The 15,114-nt window shown below is 35.2% G+C and overlaps 1 protein-coding gene across 1 annotated transcript; it reads left to right on the top strand.

The window, feature by feature from the left end:
• The first annotated feature begins 2,213 nt into the window (after nt 1-2,213).
• LOC129959296 (uncharacterized) lies at nt 2,214-4,007 on the top strand. The gene has a single exon (XM_056072115.1). It carries the CDS (start codon nt 2,214-2,216, stop codon nt 4,005-4,007), a length of 1,794 nt encoding a protein of 597 aa, XP_055928090.1.
• The last annotated feature ends 11,107 nt before the right edge of the window (nt 4,008-15,114 follow it).

The raw sequence follows: 15,114 nt of genomic DNA, 5'->3' as shown, positions 1-15,114 counted from the left end.
AAAAATTGAAAACACATTGTAAAACATGTACAAGTGATGTAATTACTGGAAACTAGAAATAACTCCAGAGAAAAGTGCAATAGCTGAATTGTCCAAGAAAAAAATTGCAACGTATCCTCGTGTTTCTTACGCGGGGTACCTGTAAGACCCGCTCCTCCGCTCCCAAGGACGAAGGTTGCAAAACCAGACAGGAGGGGAAAGGTCACGTGGTACCCGAGGGGTTGAAAACCAGGAGAGACGGAATAGGAAGTGGACGAGACAGAGATAAGGACGAGGGACGACGAGCGAAGGTGGTGTGGTTCGCCATGAAAAAGATACTTGATTCACTTTTATGTTTTATATTTTAATCCGTTACTGTAAATATGTAAATAATATAATAATCTAGACTAGGAATGTTTCCTGTATTTATTTCTACAAAATGAACACTATTGAACCGGGCGATTATTAAGATTGAACTGGATATAAAACGACCACTCAGGCCTAGACGTAGAATAGGCACCTGCCGTTGTTGGAATATCCACAAGAAATACACGTTGGATGTGTAAGGAAACTTTACTGGCTTAGTCGGTAGGATCCTACCGAAGAAATGTTGGAATATCTACTGGAGTGTTGCCTACAAAAGGTTAGAGGTGAGAGCTTATTTTTATTATTGTAAATGCTTTTCCCATTGAATTGAAAATATTTATCGTTTGTCTCAGAAACGTGCACATCAGCGCCATTTTTTTTTTGTTGTGAACACATCAGTGTTGGTTTTCAGAGCACATCAGTGTTGGTTTTCAGAGCACATCAGTGTTAATTTTCAGAACACATCAGTGTTAAATTCGTGAACATATCAGTGTTAAATTCGTGAACATATCAGTGTTAATTTTGTGAACTCATCAGAGTTAAATTTTTGAACACATCAACGTTAAGTTTGTGAACGCTTCAGCGTTAATTTTTAAAACACGTCAGTGTTACATTTGTTCCAATATTTATCGCAACAGCTTCAAATATTGGTTAAGGAGCTTTTGTGGCAGTGCGTTTCGAGACAACGATAATATAATATTATAGAATTGTGTTTTATAATTGGAAAGACCTTGTAAAAAAAAACCATTACTTTTTGAATAAATTGAAGTTAGTTAAAAGATAGCACATAAAGTGTATTTGTAAACCTATTCTTATACCACGTGTATTTCTGATATACCTAGTATTATATTTGATATTATAATCATTATTGGATTATTATTATATTTAAGCAACAAGCTTAAAAAGTACAGCAGGAAATTCTGTGGAATCAAATATTGTTTTGAATGTTGAATATTAAATCTGGATTATTTTTTAATTCATTTTTATGTTATTGTGTTTATTTAATAAGGTAAACGAATGTTAATTATTTCTGTCTGTTTGATTGATGAATTATGCTGTGATTTTGGTACATAATTAATCTGAAGAAATACTCGTATGCATTAATATTTTCATTAAGTGCTAAAGTTAACTGAATGTTTTGTTAAATATTATTAATTTCATTATTAGTTAAATTTCCTTATTTAACCACTCTTTGTTGTAACCTAGTATTTTAATTTGAGTCTGATAGTAGCCATATATGTATTTAAGCTATACTTCTAAGGAAACGAAAAGGAGAATTCCCTTAATGAATCTAGAATTGCTGTTTGGTTTTCTGCTTTAACAGATAGACGAAATCATTTACCTTTTAACTTAATGTAAGCCAGTATTTTGATTTTTGTTATTTTATTTGTATACTATTCATTTTTGTGCAGAATTCTTTATTTTGTTGAATAAGAATAATGGCATTCATAGCTAAAGCTAGGAAGTGTGATCTTCAGGAACTAGCTAGTGAGTTAGGTGAAGAGATTAATGGGAATCTCACGATTGCTCTTAGAAAATTGATATTAAATTCCAACGAATACGAGGAAGAGTTTGTAAAGGGTGTTTTAGAAGGCATTGTGTAGAGGAGACAAGAAAAAGAAAACTTGGAAAGACAGGAAAAAGAGCGGCAATTTGAGTTAGAAAAAATTAAATTACAAACCTCGATCGAAACTCAATCCATAATATCAGAAAATAATGAAATGAGAAATAAACATGATTCCTTAGAGTTACAAAAGATACTTCAAAAGTTTAATTCAAAAAATGATGATATAAGTCTTTACTTAGTCATATTTGAGCGCCAAGCTAAGCGACTAAAGATTGATAAAACATATTGGGTCACCCAATCAATGCCACTTCTTCAGTCAGATGTTGTTCAGATAATAGCAAGGGAACCTGAAGAGAAATCAAACGTTTATGAGTATGTTAAGGAATTACTCTTACGACGATTTAAGTTCAGTGCAAAAACCTTTCGATTGCGGTTTTTACAACATCAAAAGAGAATGGAAAGTTCATGGAGGGATCTGGTCTTTGAGTTGAGAAGCTTCTTGGAGGAGTGGTTGGATGGTGTTAACGTAAAGGATTGCGAATCATTGAAGGATCTTATGGCTGTAGATCAAATGAAAAGAAGAGTTGGAAATGAAGTTCGGGAACATTTTGTTAACACATGGACAAAAATCTCGTCTTCATCTAAGCTAGCCGATCTCCTTGATGATTACGATGGTGTAAGGAGAAGCTCAAAAACTGGACATATCCCTAGTAATGACAGGAGACGAACAAATGGGAATTTTGAAAAGAAAAGTCCTATTGCCCATGACAAAAATGCAGTGAACATCGATTATAAGAGACCGAGTAGTCCTCGGAATTGGAAGCAAGAACGTTCCGATCGGCGTCAATGTTTTGAGTGCGGATCATCGCAGCATTTAAGAGCCCAATGCCCAAAGCTAGCTGAGAAAAAGAATTTCTCAAGGATTAACCGCGTGACAAGACGTTCGGTAGAAACGACAAGCGAGAAAAGTGGATCACAGAAATTTCCAGAGAATGTTACTGAAAATTGGACAGATGAAGGTACGATTCTCACAACACAGTTAAAGACACCAGAAAAAGAAATAACACGAATCAGCCCTCTACAGAAAATACCAGTGAAAATTGAAGACAATACATTTGAAGGTATCGTGGATACAGGTGCTGAAATCACCGTCATCAGACAGGATATAATTGATTCTTGCTCTAAACAAGGAGAGGGCAGCATAAAAATTATATCAGCCTCTGGGGAAGAAGAAATTACCCCATTAGTTACTATCAATGTAAAAATTAATGATGGGAAGCATGGCAATGTCCCTGTTACTTGTGCAGCATCGAAGAAACTAGTAAGCGACATGCTGATCTCCTCGACTACATACGAAGCATTATGTAAGAAAATCGAGGCACATACCTTATTACCCGTGATAAATGTAGAGCAATCGGAGCAACCTGTCCATGAAGAACCAAATCAAGAAGATAATGAAGTAAGTCCATTGGAGGAGAAAAATTGTTTCTCGAAGTTACAAAAAGAAGATGACTCTCTGAAGACGGTATGGACATTTGGCAATTCCCAACAGATTGGTTATTCAGTTGAAGATGGCATCTTATTGCACTCTGAATTGGTATGTGGAGAAAAGGTGCAACAGGTGGTGTTGCCAGAATGTAAACGGAAGTGTGTGCTTAAGGCAGCGCACAAATTACCATTGGCAGGCCATCTGGGGGAGAGAAAAACAAAGGAAAGAATAAAGTACTCATTCTACTGGCCAGGAATAAAGAAAGATGTCAAAGAATTTTGCCAGTCTTGCACACAGTGCCAAGTTAGGAGAGCAATTACATATAGAGATAGGATCCCGATACAACCTATCGTCAGACCAGAGAATCCGTTTGAAGTTTGGAGCATTGATTGCATAGGACCACTGGAGCCGCCATCCAGGAGAGGACGCAAGTTCATCATTTGCGCTATTGACATGTGTACACGTTGGGCAGAAGCTATCCCAGTAAGAAATATTACTACGAAGACTACGTGTGACGTGCTCATGAAAATTTATACAGATACAGGATTCCCTGAAGTCGTTTGCACTGACCAAGGTACTAACTTTACATCGACGTTAACTAAATAATTCCTGAAAGTGATTGACACCGCGCCGAGGTTGGCTTCTCCCGGGCATCCGGAAAGCATGGGTGCAGTTGAGCGATGGAATAAAACCTTAAAGGAAATACTCAGCAAGAATATCCAGGAAAATGGAAAAGATTGGGACATGCATCTGCCATATCTGTTATTCGCGTATAGGGAAGTACCACACAGTAGAACAGGACTGTCACCATTTCAAATTGTCCATGGAAGGTTACCCAGAGGGCCCTTGTCTCTGATGAAAGACTTCTGGACAGGAAAAAGAAGAATCCCCGTAGGTGTTTCCAGATCCATTAAGAGTTATTTAGAAAATTTGCAGGAAAATTTAGGAAAGGCTCATGGCATTGCCATGGAGAATGCCGAAAAGAACCAGGCAGAATATGCAAGAAGATATAACTTGCGAGCTCGTGAGAAGACCTTTCAAGTAGGAAAAAAGGTTCTGATTTTGGTTTCAGCTTCTTCTCATAAGCTGTTAAAGAAATGGATCGGGTCAGTGAGTATCATTGCTTTTACAAGACCCCATTCAGTACTCGTCAAGATGGAAGATGGTACGAATAAAGAAATTCATGTCAATAAGATTCCACCATACATAGCACGACTTGAGCAAGTCGGAGTGATATATGACCAAGACAATGAATTTGGAGAAATATTTCCTGCCCCAACCAATTGCAATCAGAAAAGCAAAATCAGTCGTGATATAAGAACGAAAATTTATAATCAAGGAGAGGAGTTATCGTTGCAACAAAAAGCTGAGCTGATTGATATCTTATCTAAGTACACAGGCACTTTCAGTAAGTTTCCAGGGAAAGCTGAGGTGCCAGGACATAATATTAAGGTAACTGACGACTGTGTCCCTAAGCGATTAGCTCCATATCGTGTCCCAATTGTCTTGCAAGGAGAAGTCGAACGCCAAGTTCAAGAACTTTTAGAGGCAGGACTCATTGAACATAGCGAGAGCGACTGGGCACATCCCGTAGTGTGCGTTGCTAAGAAAAACGGTAGTATCAGACTGTGCGTAAACTACTGTCAGCTGAATAAATATACGATTGCAGACACCTATCCAATGAAACTGGTTACTGAACTATTGTATGAAATCGGAAAAGCTAATTTTATATCCATATTAGATCTCACCAAAGGATATTGGCAAATTCCTATGAAGCCTGAAGCGAAGCATTATACCGCTTTTATCACTCATTCTGGGTTGTACCAATGGAATGTGATGCCCTTTGGTATGAAAAATGCAGGAAGCACATTCCAAAGAAGCATGGACAAGATCCTCTCAAAGCATCGAGAGTATTGTCGTGCATATATTGATGATGTCGCCATTTTCTCCAAAAGCTGGGAAGAACATAAAAAGCACATTATGGAAGTATTTCGTACGCTTCAAGAGTCCGACCGTACCATAAATCTAGAAAAGTGTGAGTTTGGCAAAAATTAAGTGAAGTTTCTTGGCCACATCGTCGGATCAGGAAGGCATTCCCCAGATCCTGAGAAAATTGAAGCCATAAAAAAAAACTATTGAGACCTACAAATAAGAAAGAAATACGTAGTTTGCTAGGACTTGCAAATTATTATAGGGACTATATCCCAAACTTTTCTTCATTAGTATTACCACTAACAAATCTCACCAAGAAAAACGTACTCAACAAAATTCCATGGGCCAAAGAACAAGAGCAAGCATTCCAAATCTTAAAAGAAGAATTAGTCAAGATGCCTTCATTATACACCCCACAATTGGATAAACCATTCCAGTTATACGCGGATGCCTCAGCAACAGCCGTTGGAGCCTGCTTAACTCAGATAGGTGATGATGGGAAGGAAAAACCCATTGCATTTTTCAGCAAGAAATTGACTGCAACTCAAACACGGTGGGCTACTATCGAGAGAGAAGCCTACGCCGTACTGGAGGCCTTGAAGAAATACGACACATGGATATTTGGTGTTCGTGTTCAAGTGATCTCCGACTACAACCCTTTGTCGTATCTCACTCAACAAACACCTCACAGCGCAAAACTTACACGATGGTCGTTAGCCTTACAGAGATACGATGTGACAATATCATATCCAAAGGGGAGTAAACATTGCAATGCAGACTCTCTATCTAGATTGCCAGTGCAGCAGTAAGAAAGGCTTTCAAGAAATGTACGAAAGCATTTGCGCATCTGTTCTGTTACTTTTATCCCCAATTTTGTGCATATTTGATATTTTTTATACATATTTGTTTGTCTTTATATTTTGAATTTGTGTATGTGTTATTTCTTTTCTTTGGGAATTGCATATCAGTTGCTCTCCCACCTCTTTCCTGCTCCTTCCCTAGTTGTAGCGACCAAATACTGCTTGGAACTATGTTTCATTTCAGGATCAACCTTTTACCGTGAGAGATGATCAGTGATAAGCAACCCGTCCAGTTCTCAAGACGCAACATTGTCTCTAAGGTGACAAGGTGACAATGTGCTTCTCCAAGGGGGGGGGGCGTGCAAGACCCGCTCCTCCGCTCCCGACGAAGGTTGCAAAACCAGTCAGGAGGGGAAAGGTCACGTGGTACCCGAGGGGTTGAAAACCAGGAGAGACGGAACAGGAAGTGGACGAGACAGAGATAAGGACGAGGGACGACGAGCGAAGGTGGTGTGGTTCGCCATGAAAAAGATACTTGATTCACTTTTATGTTTTATATTTTAATCCGTTACTGTAAATATGTAAATAATATAATAATCTAGACTAGGAATGTTTCCTGTATTTATTTCTACAAAATGAACACTATTGAACCGGGCGATTATTAAGATTGAACTGGATATAAAACGACCACTCAGGCCTAGACGTAGAATAGGCACCTGCCGTTGTTGGAATATCCACAAGAAATACACGTTGGATGTGTAAGGAAACTTTACTATACCTTTTAAAATGGAACGAAAGGATTAAATTTCTTCATATACACTTTTCTAAAAAGAATCAAAACTTGATAATCCTCAAAAACTTCAGAAATCATGCACTCAAAAAGATAAATGGTCTCAAAATAGTTGTATCAAAAAACCATATCCCCAGAACTAAAGATATTATATCACAAATAACAGCAATTTCAGTATATTTTACTATGGTTGCAACGCAATCAAAAGTTTTCTGAGATTCACTTCAAAGCACACAACAGTATTCGCACAATAGCTCAGAGAACTGCTCTATGTTTCCCAAAATGGATCCCGAATATTTGTCTTCTTGAAAATTGTTTCTTAGGAAATTCTTTCTGAAAAAAACCAAGCGACTGGCATCCCACTTTTTCCTTAAGCAAATAGCAAATGGTTTACATTCCCCACTTCTAAGTGAGCACCTCCATAATCATCGGGAAATTCAATTAAGTACAAGATAAAAAAATTCTATTTCATTTATTTTCAAGAATTTAAACGTATCTTCCAGTCAAATTATCACCTAGCCTGAAATCCCATCGACTAACTCTAATCACTTCAAATTTTTCCTTACGGATTTTAAATTTCAAAATAAAACTCTACCTTTGATTGAAATTAATAGATATTTTAATGAATGCATTCGGAACTTCTTTCTTGATCATTTTATTATTGCTACTGATGCATCCAAAACACTCGAACACACCTCAATTGCTGGTTTTTCGTGTATTCAAAAATTCATGTTTCGAATCCCTCCTGTCAATTCCATTTTTACTGCAAAAAGTTTAGCCATTGCTGAAGCACTAGAGGTCCTCGTCGTTCCTGATAAAGAATGCCTGATTCTTACAGATGGCTACTCTGTTCTTTCATTATTGAAAAATATATCCATCCAGTCGACAAGTTATTCAACGCATAGACTCAAAAGTTGAAATTTTAACCAAACGAAACCAAAAAATATCCTTCCTGTGGGTACCTGGTCACTCGAGCATAATCTGGACTGAACTTGCATATCGTGTATCCAAAGAAGTTACAGAAAATACACCTTGGATCTCTCCTGAAGATATTATTTCAAACCTCAAAAAAGCGACGCATCAGATCACAATCAATAATTATCGAAACAGCAAATATTTTATCTCCTTAGGGGACATTCCTAGCATTCAAGCACTCTCTTCCTTTCCAAAAATTGGAGGGAAGATGTTGTTTTGGCCAGACTAATCAGCAAAACAATTATAACACTAGAGCTTTTTAATCCTTTCAACCTCCAAAATGATCCTCGTTGTCATGAGTGTAATAGCATTAATGATATTGAACACATAATTCTTTCTGGCAAAAAATATACTTATTATAGAGACAAGCTGTGGACTTTTCTACAATTAAATAAACAAGCTATCTCCTTCAAAAATGTTGTGGGAAAAATAAATGCAAACAAAATCAATTTTCAAGTTTCTCTTCAAGCAATGAAACACTTCAATATTCATTAACTTCATTGATCATATTCTGTTGTGGCCTCTATGGGTCTTTTACATCACTCTGTGTTGCGTGAACTCTTCTCTTTGTTGCACTTCTTAAATTGAACTTTAGAAGCCTGAACATGGATTGAATCGCATCAGCGAAACTTCTCTGTATTGTTAACTGACCGAAACTTCAATTTGTACCGGCGTCCTGCCATAGGGGTAGCGCATCTTCCCCGTAATCTGGGCATCCTGGGTTCGAATCCCGGTTTAGGCATGGTTCTTCTTCTTCTGTGTTCTATCTGTGAGATGTGGGAATGTGCCCTCCTGTACAAAGGGGTTGTGCAAGCGAATTTAACTTATGAAGTACCTAAATCCTACTCTTGGCCCTAGTTGGCGCTACTGAAAAGCAAGAGAAGCTCACTCGGCTTAAATAGCTCACAGATAACTGTCAGCGGGCTTGTAAAGTGCCATAAGTAACAACAGCTTCAATTTGTTTGTGTGCGCGCTCTTGTAATTGTGGATGAAATTTCTTGCTTTCTACATTGGATATAGCAGCCTTTGTTGCTATAAATCCCTACTTCTTATTTCTTTCTTTCAAGTTCTGAACCTTTATCGCTCTTTTTGAAATAGTGCGATTTCACCGTTAGTAATATGACTTTAGTTAATGAAAAAATAATAATTTCTGCGAAATATGCGAAAAAATGTTTTCTCAATATTCAGTTTGAAAAGGCATGCGAAAAATTTACATTCTATACTAGAGACGGAATCAAAAGAAATCGAAGAGCCACCTGCACCAGAAGCTTCGGAGCCATATAAAAATAAATATTTTTGTAGGATTTGTGAAAAAACTTTTACCTCTAGATACAATTTGAAAAGGCATGAAAAGAATGTACATGATGTAGCAGAAATTGAAGAGCCATATGTTTCAGATATTGAAAAGCGTTTTGTATGTACTTATTCTGGATGTTTATCTAAATTTCTTAATGAAAGAACTCTACGAAACCATGAGCGAGAAAAATATAATATGCTAAATTATAAATACGAAAAGAAATGCCCGCTGTGCAAGGAAACACAAGTAAATATAACGCAGCACCTTGTTGATATTCACGGCATCACTTTAAGTATTTCAAAACATAATTTTGATTCTTTTTCAAATTTTGAAACATGGAAATTAGTTATGGAAAGAAGTACAAAATCATTTTTGCGAAAATACACAAACGACGTGATAAATTCATATGATAATGTTACATATGAATGTTATGTATGCGTTTGAAATGTTTATTGTATGAACGAGACGTTTTAACTTTCAATGTTTTGTTGAATGCAGCTGTGGAAAAATTAATTATTGATCCGGACACCGAAGAGCTTGGCATTTATTCAAAAAAAAAAGCTATTCAGATAATAAATTGGGCCTACTGCAAAAGATTACATTGTGGTCTTAAGACTAATATGCATTTAGTAAGGTTTCATAGGACCATAAAATGTACTTACTTGCATGGTAAAAATGTCAAGCGATTAGATAAGGCTATATATGGCCTAATGCATTTCCTCAGGGATAGAGTTTACGATAGACTTATAATTCTAAATAAAGGCAAAGTCACTCGTAAACTTGTTGACCTGAGAAACAGACACAAAAAGAGCCTGGCCTGAAATTTCACAATATCCCCGAGCAATGATGGGAAGTATATAGTTACGTCCTCTGATGAGAGAGAACTGTACGTTATATAAGAAAATGAAGAAAGCTGTGAATGTCTACTTAAACATAATGAATGTGAGAAATGCATTCACGCATATGTATGTTCAGACATGGATTCAGCAATAAGGTGGAATATGTGCAAACACATTCATTATATTTGTGCAAACAAAAATGAACTTAATGCTAGCATGGAGAAAAATAGCGATGTCTTTGATAAATTAGGTGTTGTCTTAGGTCAGAATTTGGTTATCGACAATGATCCAGAACAAGATACTCTGATTAAAGAAGTTAGATCTATGATGAAGATTTCACGTCCTAGTCGAAATTTATGATGTGAACAAAATAAAAAAATAAATTGAAGAATAACTACTGGAAACCTATAGACAACTGAACAATTTGAACAGCTAGGAAAAACTTATAGGTCACTACTACCTACGGTAGATGCTCTTATTTAAATAAATAAATCGATCTCATTTCCGGCAACATCATGCACTAATTTTCTATCCAATAAAAATATTGGGCCACAAAGAAAATTTACAGTAAAAAATTTCCATGGCCAGTTTAAAAAATGCAACGAAAGAGGAAATTGAAAAATTAACTCGACCTTCAATTCTCAGTTACAAAAGCAATGAATTGGATGGGGAAATAACTGTCTGAAATACGTTCGTACAGAAATAGCAATACTGAGCACCTATGAGAGAAATTTTACAAGCACATTTTATTTATTCAGAATTTAAAGACATTAATCTTCAAATGAATTTTTAATAGTTTTTTATTGTTTGAAATTTTAACACTTAAAAAACATATGATATGCATTCAAACATTATTTGACATGAAAAAGTTATATTAATAATCTGGAAACTGGTATATTTGTTCGATTGTATCAAAACTTTAATGTTGTGTTTTAAATGCTATTAAATTTTGTTTAGCTAATATGGCTAAAAAGAGAATAGATACTTTTGTTAATTTAAATTAATTAAGTAATTCTTGATTATTCAAATGATGCTACTATTTTTTCATCAATAAATTTATAATCGGTTTAATAACAAATAAAATGAATTTTTTGAATATCAAGTGTATATATCATTTGCTTTATTGCATGTTAAAAGCATCGTGCTTTTTTTTTAATAAAAAATTTTCTTTCAAGTTTCCACTAGCGAGTAACATGTCAAACAATATTTAAAGAGTTAACAAGGAACTGCTAATAGAAAATAGGCAATCATCAATTGTTTTCATTATTTACATTGCAATAAAATGAACTAGTGTGGTAAGCTATGAATTTTACTTGGAAGATGTCCATAAATATTAAACAAAATCATTGGTTTAAAATGAGAAACATACTCAAAAATGAAAAATGTCTGTCAATGAACTACAAAAAATATACATTTAAGCTGTTTTAATAATAATAAATCTAAACATTTTTTAATGTTTATATAAATGTTTGATACATTTCTGATGTACATTGCACGGACCTACTTAAAATAGATCTCGACACAATCAAGTAACCGTGGATGATACAGAAATTTTTGAACAAGAAATCTAATAATAACAATTTTGGTTTCAGCTTGATTAAATATTACCTTTCCGATTATGAATACGTAATAAATATTGTGAAATATATGATTTTACTTTATCATTAATGGAAATAAGAAACGCAATGCTCTAAATTCCTTACTAGCTTTGTGCCCAGATTTGAGATATTGTAAACAGGATAATGGCCTGGTTATACATGTACATCTTCTAATATCACTATTAATATACATCTACAACAACTAAACATTAAATTTTTTAATACCAAAACATTTCACATCTATGATTTTACTACATATAGTAAAATAATTGCAATAGTAGTTATTTATAAAACAATGAAATACTTGTACATTTTTTAACAATTGTTATAATTTATTGAAATACAAAATTAAAATTGGGCAAATAATGTTTAAAAAGCTCATTTAGATAATTTCATAATGGAAGAGCATGAATTTTGCATTATATTTTGCTTATTGCACTCTCCTTAAAATAATAGAACAACATAATAAAAATTTAAATACTTAAATCAATTAGGTATTCTTTTTTACATATGTTTATTCTGCATGGTATAAAGTATCTCATGAAGTAGTGCGAATGCATCCTGTATGTATGGCATGAAGTTCTGATAATGCACAGACATGACAACAGATGCCTTTAGTCTTTCGAAATTACTTTTTCAAGTGGTAGAGAAGGGATTCTGCATTTGATGTTTTATTTCTTCAGTGTTTATTTTTTACTTAATTTTCCCTTATTTTGAAAATTTAGTTTATGAATTACATAACATGGTTTATGAACATAATATTTATGTTTGAAAAAAATTAATTTAAAGTGAGAATTGTAAATAAAACACAAACAATACTGCAAAATCTATTGGAGTGCAATTTCCCCAGCCATTATTTCTTAAAACTGAGTCTGAGAGGTAGCGACTGCCCTACTCTGCATATTCTTAAATCTAACAATTAAAAAGTGATTATATTTTCTAGTTTTTAAGCAAATTCTCTCCTGCAGCTTAAGCTTGCTATCCTTCAAAGGGGTGTACTATCATTTAGATTTCAGTTATGTGTCTTATTGACTGATTATTTAAAGTATCGATACAGTTTTTGCTTATAGTATCTGTAAATGTAAAGAAATAATAATATGAATATTTGACTAATTTGGAAAGAAAATTAATGTTAAAAAAGAATTTAATCTTATCTATAAGTATAAAACAAAACCAAAAAATCATGAATATTTTCTAATATTAAGATTACAGAATAAAGTACTTATAGGAATTAGTCAAGTAATAATTTAAAAGAAATTTTAATTAACCAATTCTATAAAAATTACATTCTTTAAGTAAACATAGGTTCCTCACATGCAAGCAAAGGAACCGCACACAGACTGAAGAAAAACTCCGGAAATATTCTGTTTACGGTGTCAAGGGCTGCCAGAATGTTCGCTTAATGCAGAGATCTGTCATCCCATCCGGTGATGTATTACTGTTCTGGTGCTGCAGACTCCCCCTGTGGCGTCGCTGTCATCCCGACAAGGAGCCAGCAAGAGAAGTTTTAAAGTTCAGTTCTTTTTGGGGCGACCTCTTCTACGCAGAGGATGTATAGGTTGACTGTTGGCGTGAGACTCAAGGCATGGGCGCAAAGCTGAAGAATGTTATGTTCCAAGTGGGACATTTGGGTTGTTGGGGTCTGTAACTTCGTAACTAGTCAAGGAGCGTTGGGTCGTTACGATGTAAGACCCATCACGTCGTGGTGTAAACTTTGCAGATTTCTTATTTGCTTTGTTGCTCTTCTAATGAGTAGTTACCCATATTTGGTCTCCAGGTGCATAAGACACAGCATTTCTGTGCTTCTTGTCCGCATATTCTTTGCGTTGATCTTACTTCTTCAACACACGATCTTTTATCTCCTGGTGTAGATTGGCAAATTTTCGCAAGTATGGCGTTATTTCAGCAACGAAGTTATCTTTGTGTATAACAGAGCGCAGATCATGCTTGACGTAATCTGCTGTGCGCATCTTTCTTCCAAATTGAAGAAACGCAGCAGAATACCCTGTTGAGCTACATTTTGCAGAGTTCATAGAAAATCTTATCACTGGTAGTTTTTCTGTCCAGGCAGTATGAGGGCCGTTCCCAACTAGGTTTGAAATTCTGGGTTTTAAGTCACGGTTCTTTCTCCCGACCGGGTTTGCTTGAGGATAGTATACTGGAGTCAGACAGTAAATGTCCAGTAAATTACAGATTTTCTGCATGACAGCATAACTAACTGCGTTCCATTATCAGAGATGAGACGCCTTGGTAGCCCGTATCTCAAGATAACCTCATCTAGCAATGTTATTGCGCACTCTTGAGCTGTAGCATCCCTCAAGGCAAAGAGCTCTTTTTGACCGTGTCTTCGATGATGAATATCCACTTCTTCCCATCTGGTGTTTTTGCGAGAGGGCCGAAAAGGTCGATTGCTAAAGTTTCGAATCGTTGGGAATAAGCTGGGGTCCTTAATAATCCCGCGGATTTCTGATTTTCAGCTTTTTTTTTTTTTTTTCAAAATTATAAATTTTCTAAAAGCTAAAATCCTAAGCAAAATCCAGAAAATATCTAGACAATCACCTAAACTCAACCACTGGGAATTTTATTAGTTTAAAGTTTAAAATATTAATGGAGTATAATCCAATTCCCATTTTTTAAAAAAAATATTAAATTATTATTTAAAGAAATGTAACGAGCATACTATGCTGAAAATATGTGCATTCAAAACAAAATTAGCTTTTAAAAATTTAAGCCTGCAGTGATTTGTGCAAACATCAATGCTCTAAATCAGCGTTTCTCAACCTTTCAGTATTTGCGGCCCAGTTTTCAATCACAATTTTCATCGCGCCCCCCACTTACAATAAAATGTATACAACAATAATGTATATTGAGTATTTTGGATTCTGTTTTTAAATTATTTTTAACTAACTGCCAAAACAAGAGTAAAAGCAAGTAAATGTTGGCGAGAAACCAAATCTTGCATTTTGGACAAGCCGTCAGTAAACAGATGAAACGAATGAAAGAGGGGAAAATTTAAATATTATATTTGAAATGAAAGCGAAACAGGGAGATAAGGTTAAAAGAATATGAAAGTAGAAAAATTCGTTAATGAAAGTTAACCTAGACGGGGTGAGCTAGAAATTTAGAAAATGGGAATACATTTTTTCGAATAATAAAAGAAATAAAACAGAAGCATGACTAAATAAAAATGAAAAAAATAAGCAATGTTTGTGGAAGGGAATCCATACGACCTATGCCGTCTCGAGCATGCGCGGAGCAAATGTTTTCTCATAGGAAGAAGGAAAATGTTCGATAACGCAAGTTTCAATTCCAGCCAGTCTCATTCGAGTCGATCCTTTTATCGCTATCGAATCTATAGTGAATGTGTATGTTATATATGTTTTCGTGTTAATTGTAATTCACCATATTAAATATCCACGGCAGTAGATTTATGCAGATTCATGGATAAATTTTTAAGCGGAAGTAAGCAAACATTAGACGAC

Source organism: Argiope bruennichi, chromosome X1 (genome assembly GCF_947563725.1).
Source record: "Argiope bruennichi chromosome X1, qqArgBrue1.1, whole genome shotgun sequence".
Taxonomy (NCBI): Eukaryota; Metazoa; Arthropoda; class Arachnida; order Araneae; family Araneidae; genus Argiope; species Argiope bruennichi.
The sequence above is the reverse complement of the archived record's forward strand: the minus strand, read 5'-3'. Positions and strand labels throughout refer to the sequence as shown.

Bases quoted from the DNA above. Each gene is read 5' to 3' on its own strand.
- LOC129959296 (XM_056072115.1), top strand. From the start codon at position 2,214: ATGCCACTTCTTCAGTCAGATGTTGTTCAGATAATAGCAAGGGAACCT.